Here is a 16,259-nt window from a genome sequence, read left to right on the forward strand (position 1 = left end):
CCCCTAGTGTATTTATGAATATGTAATATTTGGCATAACTTGAATGGAATTTGTCGTGACTAGTGATGGGCAGTGGGAATATTCCCGGTGGGAAGGAATTTAAAAATGAGAATATTCCCGGGTTTTTCCCCCTGGCCTATAAATTCCCGGGAAGGAATTTATTTCCATTTCCTTTAAATTATCTTCCAAATTATAAGAACCATATGACTAATTACTTTATTTTAATATATTATGATGTACTACTAGGTTTTAAAGAATTTGGAGGTTAAAAAATTTAAAATTGACGGTACTTTATATAACCAATAATATGATTTTTTAAGTTCCATTTCCATTTGCAGTAAAACGTAAGGTAATTGTTTAGTATTGGGGGGGCCAAAACTAGCAAAAAGTAGGATGATTTAGGAAAGAAATGAGTTGATAGTGATGTTCAAGTAGTCAAGAGAGTATCGAACACATTTGTTTAGGGCAGTAACGGATTTATACAAAACGGAAATGTAAGTGGAAGTGATTTATGTGAAAAAAGAAAGTGAATTGTCGGTAACGAAGATAAAAAAAAAACAACGTGCCATGGGAGGTTCTAACCCGCCTTCATTCGCTAACGCTCGCTCTACAATGCTGTCTGAATTTAATGTTGGTAACGTAATTTAACGTATGAAACCATAAAACAACCGCATCGGAATAGAATATCGCAAAAAAGTAGGTGCATAAACTGGCTCCCAATGTTAAAGAACAGCCAAAATTAGCAAAGTACTAATTTACAAATGAAGAAAATTAAATATTTTGTAAAATAATTTAGAATTATGTATAATTAGAGATTAAGTGCTCTTAATAAACCTTGAACCACCATTAGTAATAGACGTCGGTCTGTCTGCTCTCTCTGACTCGAATTTGTGAAGAGGTAGGCTACTTGGACTTCTTTTACATGTGAATTAACGTATGGAATTTTAAGAAATAGATAGAATGAAAGGTCGTGTATGGTGTCAAGTTGAGTAAATCCACTTACATATAAATTTAAACGGTTACTATATAATTTTTTCACACATATTTAATTGATAGAACGTATTGTAAATAAATATACATTTATGTGTACTGTCTAAAAATAATCAAGTGGTAATAAGGTAACATAGTACCGTTCAGAATGTACATTTTAAAGAATCCTCTGAGGACAACAATAATAATATACTGTGATATAATAATTAATTGAACTTCGAAATCATAATATAGTAATATAATGCAATTTTCTTTCTGATTTTACATAAATTCCCCTTTTGGGAATCTTCCCGGGAATAATCCCGAAAAATATCTTCCCGGGAATTTACCCATCACTAGTCGTGACATCCTCATATATATAAATATATATATATATATATATATATATATATATATATATATATATATATATATATATATATATATATATATACCTTCTGCGTGTGTGTGCCCCTCCAAATATCCAGAGAAATGAGCGCCCTTGCCTAATGCTATATACCTAGGTACTTGCTAGAAATTACAGAAGGTTAATCGTTTTATACCCACCCATTTTCGGTTCGGTGCTGCCACCTGGCGTATCATACTGGAATTATGGTCACCTTACAAGGGCAGCGTTTGTCTGACCTGGAATACTAGCAGACACAGTTAAAGATGCTTTTATCATGGAATCTGGAAAGTCCTCAAAACTTTCCCTTCTGTTCTTTGAGATATTTGTTAGAGATTTATGACCCCGTTACCTGAAAATCAACGTTGCTACTTCCCTCTATTGTCCCTTTCTTTTCTCTTTCATTCATTTTGTTTTTAAATGCTGAATTTTGTTGTTTATGAAAGGTTACGGAAGTACGGCAACATTGAAGAGAATGACAGTGCACGTGCTGCTTAAGATCAGCCCTGGGTTGTGTGGGGGGAAATGTGTAGCGTTTGGGGCAAGAGATCTCTAAGTTTGTCTCCAATAGTTACAGTAGGTGCGTGAGTGATGGTAGTGACTGTTATCAAATGGCACCGAAAATCAACGTCTTATTCCACGAGACGCTTACACATACACACAAAAGCCACAACCAGTTATTGTTCTCAAGTGAAAAAATTGTGTTAAAATATTAAATTGTTCGCACTAACTATCTTAAGTCGCGGCACAAGTCACAATCAAAAGTAGCATTTGAAGCAATAATAGCACGTGTATTAAATAAAATTAGTACCGGTATACGCAACGGGAGATTGACAGTCAGTCAAACCGCAATGGCATACAGAAATACAGGATTTGCTATTCCCGCTAAAACGATAAAGATGGATGGATAACTTCTGAAACACGAGAATAGCGGTATGTGAGTGTGAGCTACACTAGCGACAAAAGATCTCACTTGAACGAAATATGAACTAAAGATGTAAACATCCGGGTTCCTTTTCATTTTCCTCCGGCTGCTACAAACAAACAAACAATCTCCTAGAGAGCGATCGTGGCTAAGGAAATAAGGATCTGCAGAAGATGATTTTAAATATAAAGTTGCTTTTGTGAACGTTCTTGTAAATCATTTCATTAAGACTGGCAACATAAAATATAAGGGAAGTGTAAGAACAGTGTTACATTCTTATTATATTTCAATTCACAATGGCTGGTGAGGCGTCTGTTAAGATGGAATTGATGTGCAAAGAAGAAACTGCTTTTGACTTACCTCAGGAAGATCCACTCGAAGGGAAAGGGTGGACATACGAACTGATGACTGGCAAGAAAGAGTTAATATTATCCACAACGGAAGGAGAGGTAACAATGGACAAGGATACAGCTATGTGTTCTTTGGATGTGAAACTAAACGTTGAAAGGGTGAAATCAGAATTAGCAGTAGATGATGATCCTGAATTTGAAAGGAATATAGAAACGCCTAGAAAAATAGTGGTTCAGGAGACTTGCGCGTCGTACTCTAATGACTTCCAACAATTAACAACAAAAAGTTTAAATTCACTTCACCCAGAAAGGTAATGTTCAATTTTTCATATACTAATTGGCTCAGATTGATAATACGGTTACATGCGTTCGGAAAGTGTGTTGGCTAAAAGCAATACTTCACGAGAAATATTTAGATATGGGAGATATCTCGAACGTAAGTTAGTAACCTACAATTAGGAAATTGGAAGACACAGGTAGATAAGCTGTATACCAAATAAAAATAGGATCGATACGACTAATACAAATCTTATGTAGTTTAGATCTTGATAAACTAATTATTTCTTTATTATTGATCACACACTTCTCACTAATTGTTGCACATATTTTAAATATGGGTGCTCGACAATATTGTTTTATGTATATAGAGACTTATGTAAAATAACAAATCGTGAGAATGGTATATATCCTAATATTTTGCAAATTTAAACGTGGAAAATATTATATTGGAACAAGAACTATGGACGTTTGTGTTTTTACTTAGAATTTAGCTCAAATGTGTCTAGCCTCATTTTTCCGGAGGGCTTCGAAAGACATTAGTAAAATACAAGAGAAAGAATATTTTAACCATCAATGAATGTTCGTTAATTGTAGAGGTCCATACATTAAACCATTTCATAGCTGCACTCATTTCTTTCAAGGAAGTCGACTTTTTACATTCCCAGGAATCATTTCTAGAGTATGAACCTAAATTTCTCAATGTATAATCACTGTAGGGGCTTAGTGAACGTACATGATGTGTGAATTATTGTACAGTCAACGCTAACCAGCATGTGCTAGATGGCCGGTAAAAATAAGATTGCTATGCAGATTAGAGCATTACGCAGAATGTTGGTAAACGAGGATAGCGCAAAATTCTGTATTTAGGATAAACTTACATGTCTTACGTGTTGAATGTGTTCTTGTACGTTCCTAAGTATTTTATAGGTAACATCTTGAAATGCTTTCTTTGCTTGTATATTTGTGTTCCAAACTAACGCAATATATTAGGGACGTAATTCCTTAGTTATATGAATTCCTTCCTTCCCAAAGGTTTTTCTAGTTTTGTGTCATGATTTGCCACATTGAATGTTGATATTTCATTTCGCTTACAGTGGTAACTAGCTACCGTAACACGGGGTTACTTTGCACATTGGGCATTACTTCCCACAAAATATGAAAAGAGTTTCAGTCATCTGTTAGTAAAACCCTGAACTGTAAACAGATTGGTGGTAGTTCATAGTTTTCTCACTGGGTGTCTGTACAGTCATATGGTACTATGTTACTGTGGCGCCACATATTCTGTCTGCTTGTATGTGTGGAATGCGGTGAGCGGGTAATTGAATTTTGGTTTCATGGCGACGATCGTGGTAACTATTCTACAACCAACTTTACTGAATAAATAACTTAGTTCTTTTCATTTTTAGTAGTTAAGTTTAACAAATTTAGATTTGTGCATTTTACAATTTAGAAATTTATAAGAACATCCGTAGGTGGGGAATACAAAGAAAGTTTGAATTCGTTCTTTTTCATGCGCTTTCCAATTCGAATTTTTTTTTGCGCTGCTCTGAGCCTATCGTAGAAGTATGTATTTGACATCTAGGTATTCCTAGTAGAAGTGGCAAGTAGCTCGCGAGGTTTTTTTTTTTTTAATGAAGAAGGATGCATTAATGTTTGTACTGACAAACAATGAAAGACATTTTCATCGTAGCTTTAAAGTTGTGTCAAACTTCGTGATCAGAACGGCTCCTACTCTGCGGATGGTATAATTTGAGAATGTTTCATTTCTTTTAGCCGAGTGAAATAAATTGAGATCTTATTTGAATTTATAAAGGAAAGTAAGAATATCTCAGGTACAAACCATGAAAAATTTCCCAACCATTCTATTTTTAACATCTTTTAAACTTTAACAGCTATTGCCAGTTATTTCGCTTCTAACTGCAGTGAATGTAATTTGAGATAACGCCTTTCTTATTAGGTGAGTTAAATAAATTTTGTTACTCTGCTTTTAGATTTTAGATAGAGTGAGAATGGCCATAGATACAAGTCCCGCAGGATTTTTTTTTTTTTTTTTTAAGAACAGTTTGGAATAGAAGATTAAGAATAGATTTATCAATACAAAATAACTATGCAAAGTATCTCTTTTAGCAAAATAGAATCTTAATATGTTTCAAAAATGTGCCCGACGTCGGTTTCTTCTTTTTGGGTTCCCTTTAAAGGGGGAGGGGGCTTCATTATGACTACAAATCGATTTCTAAGTAACGTTAGTTTCAATTTTTGTTATGGAGGAGCAGCATTTTATCAGATAATGTTCTCGTTGTACTGTTGAAAAGGGTATTTTATAAACGACTTTTCGTTCTTCTACATAGAAATGTAGAACTTCTGTATAGATCATCATTATTATTTAAATTCATTTCAGAACGATGTTAAATCAAATTTCATTGTGGGTTACTGAGATATACTCATAAAATACCAGGGAAGCGTTATTTATTTATTTATAAATTAGCCTTTTTAGAGTCCAGATTAAGAATATCATTAATACGATATTATTAAGTACATCCCGCCTTTCGAACAAAATTTCTTAGTATGATAGAAAACTACATTGTATAAGCTGCATTTCATTCTTGAATGTAGGTTTACATTAGGAAAGCACGATGATGGTTGAGTCCAAGTTTTTGTGAGACAAAGATTTAAATTGCTTTAAGAAAAATTATTTTCCACTTTTATTATATTTCTTACACGGGGGAATATATTCTATGATCCAATCGAAAGTGCAGGAACGTGAGAGTAAAACTAACCAAGACAGACGAAAAGATTATGGAGCTAATGGTTTATGGTTTACTTGTGTATCAGTTTTCTGATATATTTTGTGTTTCCACGTATTTTTCCTTTCTTTAATTTGCATTTTTCTCAATTTTTAAGATTTTTTCACACCATTTTAGACTAAATTCCACCAAGATATGAGTTTTCTATCATTTTGTCAGTACTTGTGTGAATTGATAGCTTTTCCCATAGTTCATACTGCCTTTTTGGACAGGTCTATATTTTTGCTCTTAAAGTTGTAAACGCTGAGCTATTCCATATAAAATCAGGAAGTTCACGAGTGAAGCCTTAAAAATTAAAGTTAGATTTTATGTTTCAAATGAAATTGACGTTTGTTTGATTTGCACTTGCTGATGGCTTAAAGCTCATAGGATACAGGCTTGGGTGTCGTTTCTAAGCTTGTGCATCACACTTTACAAGAATTTCCATTAACAAACCTGGATTTCTTTAATTTGTATTATTGTTTTCTTTTGAGATTTTAGCTTGCATTCTCCGTTTTTTGTTGACTACTTACAGCTTTATCTCGGGCACTTGCGTAATCCTTTTTCATCCTTGTAAGTGTCTATTTCCTTTGTTTTTTTTTTTCTGGTTAGTTATAACTCAGTAGTTTAGGAAAATGCATTTTAAATATTGCATCGTCCCTGAATTTTAAACACAATCTTTTTCTCCTTCGTTTCCTTCTGCTTTTTAACCCTTAAGACGAAATATGTGTATGTCAGACACCTATGGTTTTTCTTTGTATTACATTGGCAACACTGATTCACTCAATGTATCGGTTCTTTCAGTACCTTCCAATTATTTAGTTGTATGTGTTTCGCAGTAGTCTATTGTTGGCGTAATGTCTGAGTGAACATTTATCGATGATTTTAGAAAGAGGCACACATTTCCATTATTGTTTATATTTTTGCGTGATTATTGGACACACATTTCCTGAAGGGAGTTTTGCTTTCAAAAATTTTTGTGGTTTACTTTTATTTACCATGAAATAGAAGCTATTGAGCTCTTGAAACATACAATTTTGTTTGTGTGAGATTTTATGTATTTGCAAAATATAGACCTAGTACCTCGAGAAAGAAATTTAAGAATGAAACTGTAAGTACAGCAGATCCTTATTTCACGGGAAAAATTCCAAAAATGTTGAAAGTACAGAAGTAATTTATATTATTGTCTTCAGTAGATTCTGACTGAGACGCCTAATTTTTTCCTCAAATCAAGAATTACCTACTGAAAGTGAGGACGATACCAATTCTGATACAGTGCCAGGTGTGAGCTCAAGTAGTAACAGAACTGTCAATGTGGGAAGCCCTAGTGAAGTTTCATGTGATAACGAAGGCCTTAGATACAGAGGTAAAAACAAGTTTGTTTGGAATTGAAATGCACCTCTAAGAAACCGAAGGGTTCTCATCAAAACATAGTCAGAGGGATTCCTGGTATAGTCACCCATGTAAGAAATCTGGGAAAAAAATCCTGTCTAACTTATGTAATAATGATATAATTCAGGAGATTTCAATATGAAGTTGGAAGAAAATCGAAACAAATTTGAAGTAAATTAGAGCAAAGTCAAACTACAGATCTACTGACCTATTTGAAAATAAAGCCCTTATTGCTCTCCTAATATTGTGTTCTATTTGTAAATCAGGCAACGAAGACATGTATTCACCATTTTCAAGACACTTTGGGACGACCTTTATTTAAAGCTACCATGTTCGTTAAACGTTTCCAAGGTCTTGGACAAATAGAACATTTGTACAGGGCAGCTACATGTGGACAAATAGCATATTTGCGGGGTAGTAATATGTAGAATTATACTAATTTAAAATTTGTCAGTTTTTAAATTTATATTCTATTTTAATTTAGATATTGAAATATTTTCCGAATTTATATTCCAATAAAACCGAATTAATATATATAATTCTGGTTTATCATATTTTGCTCGAAGTACAAAATATAAAGTTTCATTGTTCTACATTACACATACGTTTTTTAAAAAAGATCTTACTTTATACATGTCCGTGTCCCAGAGACACGCGTTTCTTGTAAGCGAACAAAAATAACGTTCCCTGTTAAGGGTTAAGATATTTTCTGACTTTTAAAATTACTCTAATAGCATACATTTTAAAAAATGGAGATCCTAAAAGAGCTGGGAGTGAATCAAAAAACTACTCTCTCTTCTTTGTCTTCAGTTAAATATAATGTTACTATTTGGACGAATCTTTCGCGATTAATTCCAATCAGTATTGTCCTAAAATCGATAAGATAAAGCGCAAGTAAAATGGAATTAAAACAAGAAGAAACAGCTGGCAATCAACAGGGATATCATCTAAAAGTTTGTCCTTGGCTTTCTTTTCATTCTTCCGAATATCTCTTTTCTATTTTGTCTATTGCCAAACAACATCTGGAATTACAAACATGTATTATAACGAACATTAACATAACGGAAGTGATGTTCACCTGTTCCACGTTATTTCGAGAGAAGATAATTTTGTTTATAACAAGTTTTCGTCTTCGTTTATAAAGATTTATAATTTGTGCTGAAGGAATGTATGATTTTTTCTTGCTTTCCTTGTTTTTATCTTCTCCCGATATTCTTTACTATATTTTGAGCTAAGTTCTGAAATTAATTTTCTATCTTACCATTTGATGTTATCCCATGTATCTCAATTAGCTTTTTCTAATAACAATATTGTTCTCGTTTCTACCAGGGTCATAATGAGAAGCTGTGAAGGGCTTAGACATAAAATCATAAATAAGGCGCACTGACTGTAACATAGTGACGTTATTTCATATGCGTATTTTTTTTATTAAACAGGCTTATCAACAGTTGTATATGCAGTATTATTACAAACTATCCTCGCAGACCGTTTAAACGCTCAAAATTGTAAATAAGTAAAATGCAGCGAAATGATAACTATTTCATAATAAGTTACTAGGTTTGGAAACACCTGCTCGACACACAGGTACCGTAGTGAGTCATCAAAATTGCCAGAATGCCATTTTATAACATTTTATAACTTTTTCGTTTGTATAAAAATGTTAAATCGAATATTTCTGGTTCAGGCCTACACATCCAGGATAACAATGCTACCAACTTGAAATGTAAAAAATATAGCTAGAGGACCAAATATTTAAACATGTACAAATTTTGCCCTGTAATCCAAATTGAAAAGTTGAATATAATACAACTCAAAGATATGGTTGTCAAATAGATTGATTATTTGATCTCTGTGGATTCAAACTTCAGAAAAACGATCATATGGTATTTCACTATATTTGACCCAAAAGCCGTTGCTTGTAGGAAGCGCAAACCGTTGACCGCTAAGTTAGTCCGACGGTGATTTCTTCCGACTTTTGGTCTACCATGCAGTAACATGTTAAATCACATTAGGTATTTAATCTTCTAGTATAAGAATTACAGGAACCCTGACCTGTGAACTTTTTCAAAGTCTGTTTAATTCCCTTTTCCCTTTTTTAATTTTAATAGTCGGTATATTTTTTTCAATTTGTCATCTCTTGGTTAATTTTTACCATGATATGCATTTTCTGTTGATGATTGCTTTTTGCTGCATAACAGGAATTGTTCCAAATATTTCTTAAATGTTCACTTATTTCTCTTTAATCCAATTTTTTATCACTTTTCCATGTCAGCTAACCACTAACATTTAAGGGGACTGGCGTTCTAAGAAATATTAGCTCCTTCCTCCAGTTTAATTCTTTCAGTTTATGTCTGATAGCTGGACACCGAACATGGCAACACGTATGCCCCGAAATATGACATGCCAGTATATTTCTCCAATTGGAGCAAGAAAGAGTGAATATTTCGCCATGACTTAGAGACGCACTAGATAGATTTGATAAACTACATTCACTTTGAATTCTAAGGTATGAAAATTAATGCAAGCAAAATGAATATAACAATATGCATCATGCTAAGACAGAAAGCATGGACACGACAACGAAATTTCAACTTTTAACAATAGAAAGTCTGCATTTCCCATCCTTTTGTTTCTGGTTTTTCTCTTTCCTTTAAAGAATATACCGCTTTTAGTTTCAATAGCGAACATAGCTTACCATGCTTAACTCCCTGAAAAACAAACTGTAGATCCAGGCTGCCATTCGAACGATGATTAATTAGAACGAGTCTTACACGCTGTCGAATTGGGTGCACGATCTAAGGCGTATGCTCAAATCAGCCATAAAACTCCACACTGCCATATATTGCCCCCGGTTCCATTTCAATTTTTAGTTTATTTACGGTTTATAAATGTTTATGGGTTAACATCTGGCCTCAGAAAAAAAATTGCATTTCTAGATCAAGGTCAGGCAAATTTAATCCACTATCTTCAGAAGTTACATTTAAGTCTAAATATATGTAGGATCAATCGAGGGTTTCCATTGAGAAAAGCTAAAATATCTAAGCTAGAAGCACTTTGAATGTGGTCTTGGCGCACAATGTTGCGTATATCATGGACCGAAAGAAAAAGAAATGAACAAGCACTAAGGGTTGCTAATGAAGGACAACAGATCATGAAAATAATAGGAAAAAGAAGAAACACTATGCTTTGCCATCTTATTCGGCACTCTGATGTGATCACCATGCTGATAGCGGGAAATGCAATAGAAATACCAGGAAGAAGAATACCAAGGATACAATATATAGACACTTACGAAGAAGAGACGTTATCAAGTTTTAAAACTGATCTCCCACGGTAGAGAAGAGTTTCAAAATTTCCATGTTGCCCACCTATCTATGGTTGGGGTGAACAGGATGGAATCGACGATTTAAAGATTGGTTTCCCTAATTTACTATATTCACACTAGCTCTTTAAGGATAATTAGAACGTTGATTTCATAAATCTACGAAGCCAGTTGTACCTCTTGAAGGAGGTGTACTCACCAATAATGCATGCGGGAATGACATTTCTTAGCTTTGTTATGTAATGTTCGGGCAGCGTAAATAAAACTTCGAAAATAATATTCGCAACCTCTCACATGAATACGTCGGAACTAGGTCGTGTTATTTTTTGAAATAAACCGCGTTCAAGTATCGGCTGGTACAAGCTATATTTTGCTCTCAAAACACATTATTTTGTTAATAATAATATGTTTTCTGCATTTCTTGTAGATATCTTAAATTTTATTGGCCAGTGGTTAGTGGAGGTTAGTGTTGGTGAAATATCTTTACACTTCTATTTCTTTCTTTTAACTGCGTGGATTATTCCAGTGGCCATGAAATCCTGTTTCCTGTCGTTAGAATTTTGTAAATATATTCGGAAAGTTCATATAGACTTTCGCTTTTTTCCCAGAAGTTTACACATCCTTCTCTCTCTCTCTGTCACTTGTTTATTGCTTTTATCCCAACTTTGCTACGGCAAATCAGGATTTCTTTCGTACCTACATTGTGTCATAAACCGAAGCTGGGGAGAACGGTAGACAAAACATAGATACCGTAAAAATGGAAAAGTGAACAAATGATCAAATTAAGCTCAGGTATTAACAAACTAAAATTATGATGTGCAAATCACAAAACCTGTTTAAACTTTACAGAAAATATGATAATATCAAATATAATTCAGACAAATTAAAGAACATCAAAAGGTTACAAATGATAAAGTAGTTTTTATTGTATATATTTTCGGCTGTTTTAACTTGTTTTATTTCCCCTTTTATCTTTTATTATTTTCGGTATTTTCGAAATATCTTTTTATTTTATTTTCGGGTTTGTCACACAAAACTGAGATTAGAAACGATTGTTAGGATTAAACAGTGGAGTGCATTGTTCTAAAGTAAACTCATGTTATACTCTTATGAGTGCTCCATTTGTACGGATTGAGCTTCGCAAGCTGAATCGCCGTTTGCATACGTGAGATCCAATTTTTTGTTTATTTATCATCAGTGGTTGTACGATATTTTCATACGCCTCCGTGTAAAATAATTTTTTTCAAATATTGTGCAGAAATCAGCAGTGAAGTGACTAGTACATATGTGTTAGCACCCTAACATTCGTTTGTAATCTCAGTTTTGTGACAAATTCTGGCTCCATATCATTGAAAAGGAAGGAGTAATTGTGCCTGCTTGAACGATCGCTTATTCTTATCTGCAGAGGACTCCAGCGGACCCTTGGGATAATCCGACGTGGAACGCCTGAGATCCTATTAACTGCAACGCCTCTGAAGGAGTTGACCGGTCGAAGATTATTGTGATTAAGTGAAATCTTAATTTATCAATTGTGCCACACAGTACAGTATTAAAAGAAAATAAAATAAGATAAAAGTGGAAATAAAAAAAGTTAACACGGCCGAAAATATATACAGTAAAAGCTACTTTTTCATTTGTAACTTTTTGATGTTCTTTTAATTTGTGTAAATTACATTCAGTATTATCACATTTTCTGCACAGTTTAACCAGGTTTTATGATTTCCACCAGAAGATAATTTTAGTTTTTTAATATCTAAGGTTAATTTGATCATTTGCTGACTTCCATTTTTACGATATCTATGTTTTGTCTACCGTTCTATCTAGCTTCGGTTTATAACACAACGTATGTACGGAAGAAATCGTGATTTGCCGTAGCCAAGCTGGGATGAACGCAACACACAAGTGAGAGAAAGGATGTGTAAACTTTTGGAAAAACAGCGAAAATCATTATGAACGTTACGGTTATATTTACAAGGTTCTAACAACGACAAAAACCGCGATTTTATGGCCACAGGAATAACCCACGCAGTTAAAAGAAAGAAATAGAAGTGTAATGATATTTGACCAACACTAGCCTCCACTAAGCACTGGCCAATAAAATTTAAGATATCTACAAGAAAAGCAGAAAACAAATTATTATTAACAAAATAATGCGTTTTGAAAGTAAAATATAGCTTGTACCAGCCGATACTTGAACGCGTGTTCATGCGAGAGCTTGTAAATATTATTTTCGAAGATTTATTTACGCTGACAAAACATTACATAACGAAACTAAGAAAAGTCATTCCCGCCATGCTTTCTCTGTCTCAGCATGATGCATATTATTATATTAATTTTGTTTGTATTAATTTTCCTCTCTTAGAATTCAACGTGAATGTAGTTTATCAAATCTATCTAGTGCGTCTCTAAGTGATGGCGAAATATTCATTCTTTCTTGCTCCAATTGGAGAAATATACTAGCATGTCATATTTCGAGGCATGCGTGTTGCCATGTACGATGTCAAGCTATCAGACATAAACTGAAAGGATTCAACTGAAGGAAGGAGCTACTATTTCTTAGAACGCCAGTCCCCTTAAATGTTAGTGGTTAGCTGACTAAGACAAGTAATAAAAAATTGGATTAAAAAGAAATAAGTAAACATTTAAGAAATCCTGGAACAATTCCTATTATGTAGCTAAACGCAATCATCAAAAGAAAATGCATATCATGGTAAAAAATAATGCATATCATGGCACCCACACATTTCTATAGGTATGTTGATGACACCTTCACCATCTGGCCACATGGACGCAGCTCCTTACAGGAAATCCTGCAGCATCTTAATAACCAGCATCCGAATATTAAATTCACAATGGAAGTTGAACAAGATGGACGTCTACCATTTCTTGACATCATGATATACAGAAGACCGGATGGCAGCCTAGGCCAGAGGGTATACAGGAAACCAACACATACAGATTTATATCTGAACGCAAATAGTTTCCATCACAAAGCTCAACGGCTTGGAGTTCTCAACACTTTAGCACATAGAGCATTTTCCATCTCCGACAAAGATTGTTTAATAGAGGAAGTTAATCATCTTCGCAGCGCCATGCTACAGAATGGATACTCAATGCGAGATATAAATATGGCCCTGAAAAGGACCAGAACGAAGGACAGTGACAACAAGGACAAAAGTGCAGAAGAAACTGTGAATGAAGAACGGAAAAACACAATTTGCCTCCCATACACCGGGAACACTTCTGGAAAGCTCAGCAGACTATTTGCCAGGTACAACATCAGGACAATACACAAGCCTCCAGCAAAAATAAAAAACTTAATACGATCAACCAAAGACGACTTGGGCCTCCGAACTCCTGGAGTTTACCGCATTCCATGTGAATGTGGTAAGTCATATATTGGACAAACAGGACGAAGCATTGAAGCCACATGCAAAGAACACAGCAGTTACATCAGACTAAACCAACCAGAAAAATCCGGATTGGCTGAACATAGCATCAAACAGCAACATAAGATTTTGTTCACAGATGCCGAAATAATAGCAAAATGCTCAAGAGTTTGGGACAGGAGGATAAAAGAAGCCGTTGCAATCATACAAGAAAAAACGAACCTTAACAGAGACACAGGATTCCAACTGAATAAAACATGGACACCAATCATATCCCGCCATCTCAAGCACCAATCAGAAGCCGCCATTTCAACCACCAATCTGAAGAGTCCAATCGTACATACATGAGTATATATATTCCATACACTCCATTGCACAATCATATTCGCCTGAAGATGAGGACGATGTCAGCCCTCGAAACGTCGCAAGATATAACAGTATTCACCTGGCTGCTAGCCCGAGAAGACCTAAAAATTAATGGTTTAACAAATTCTTCATTCCCATAAACAAGTAATAAAAATATCATTTAAATTACTTTGACGATTCTCAAAGTACTTAGATACAAAATTCAAAATATATATGTTGCATCAGTTAGTGCGCTCTAGTTCTGGAACTGAGTTGTTGACCACGCGGAATTTACGTGGCATTTCACACCAGGTGTTGACAATAAGGTAACACTGGTTAACAAAAAGAATGTCCTTGTAAACCACAAGGAGCGTAGCAGATTGGGTGTCGCGTAAACGGGAGGTTGTACGGGTAGTAGGGAGTTGGAGAGGGGTAGGTTCCGAAGAAACCAGCAGGAGGCATGCGTTTTGCTGTGATCAAATAATATCAAACCATAGAATGTATTCGTTCGATTGTAACGTTATAATTAAATTTAATGTATTTTTCGTCACATTAGCCCAGTTCGAATACTAAGATAAGTTACTACTATCAGGCACCCTCAATTTATACGTATATTTGTAATAACTAGTGATTGCATAAATTTCAAACTAGACACATCACATTGACTACAACTACTTTTTATTATGTAGTCTCCATAATTAAATACCAGTTGCCATAGCAAACCGAAACAAAAATTCTATTTTATTACTGTAACCACAAACAGAGACTATCTATCTGAAATCAACATATATTCTATATGTTTATTCTTCTTCTTACACGAAAACCTTTACCACGACTTTGTGTGTTTCGATCCCACGCGGATTTCTAATTTAAAAGACGTACTACCCTCAAATGCAATGAACAAAATCTGTGGCATAGATGAAGGGAAAACTATCGAAGAACTAAAATTTTATGCAGATATTTAGTCCAAGACATCGCAAGGAGATGTTGTGAGTGAATATGATATTGAATATATAAGTAGTGAGTATGAAGAGGAAGCATGTTAAAGCGATATTGAACCAGGAATGTAGGAAATCAAAGTAAACTTGCAAGTCCATCCTTACGTGTGCGTTTAAAATTATATATGAATATCACATGTATGCCTTATGTTATACATACCTCTTTAAAATGTACAAGTTCCTCCTTACTGTCCCTCTTACACATGCAGAAAGGAAGTTGTAAATATGATTTTCTTGAAACTCAATATTATAAAATAAGGATTGAGAGCAAAACACGGGAAAGACAACCTTCAATCGTTTATGTTAATGCAGTATGAAAGGATATACTAAATAGAGTGAATAAAGATGTCTTAAATAATAAATTATGTCATGATAATGCAGAATTGAAAAATTTCTGATATAAGGTAAGGATGTCCTTCCTTCTTGTTATGAAAACAGATCAAAGTAATAAAAGTTAAATGCTATATATATATATAATGCACTGCCACTACATATTTATATATATAATTATTGACAGTGCATCAATAGTAATTAAGCTGTCTGAAACCAAAGTGAACTATCATAACTCCATTTTCGAGCTGTCAACAAGTATGTGTAAAATTGGAAACCCTGGATGTCAAATTCCACAAAAATTGTACATTGCCACATTTTTACATCAGCTTTTCATGTGAGTTTATCCACCACTCTTTCCAATAACTGATAATTTATCACAAATTATGAAAAACTACAAAGTGTAACCTTGTTGCTGATAGTTTGAAAATGCATTTAGTTCACTGTTTTCACTGTGTTCACTGTTTCAGACAGCTCAATTGAGGTCCCCATAATAAAAGGGATCCAAGTTATACATGATGTTTCCAATAAGTTTTATTTATAATCGGAAAACCACTCTGCGGATCACAATATGCAAACTTCGAAAACCTCATCACACTCCACTCGAGGGTCTACCAATGAGTGAATTGTGCCGTGGTTATCCTCCCAGCTTATATACAGATGACGATAAGAAAAATGAAAAAAACTGTTGTTGGCAGCACGTCAGATGTATGGGTTGGCAGTAATGTGGCACGTGCAGCGCCGGACCGCTGGTGGTGGTGTGTTAGGTCG

At 34.4% G+C, this 16,259-nt stretch overlaps 1 protein-coding gene across 1 annotated transcript in view; it reads left to right on the forward strand.

The window, feature by feature from the left end:
* The first annotated feature begins 2,070 nt into the window (after positions 1–2,070).
* LOC145690967 (uncharacterized) overlaps positions 2,071–16,259 on the forward strand; it is a 50,434-nt gene continuing 36,245 nt past the window's right edge. Inside the window, exon 1 of the mRNA XM_081766436.1 lies at positions 2,071–2,961. Within this exon, the coding sequence (XP_081622562.1) occupies positions 2,597–2,961 (365 nt within the window). The 5' untranslated portion in view covers positions 2,071–2,596. The remainder of the gene's footprint in view (positions 2,962–16,259) is intronic.

The sequence above is a fragment of the Thermobia domestica genome, chromosome 7, assembly GCF_964235325.1.
Source record: "Thermobia domestica chromosome 7, izTheDome1.hap1.1, whole genome shotgun sequence".
NCBI classification, from domain to species: Eukaryota; Metazoa; Arthropoda; class Insecta; order Zygentoma; family Lepismatidae; genus Thermobia; species Thermobia domestica.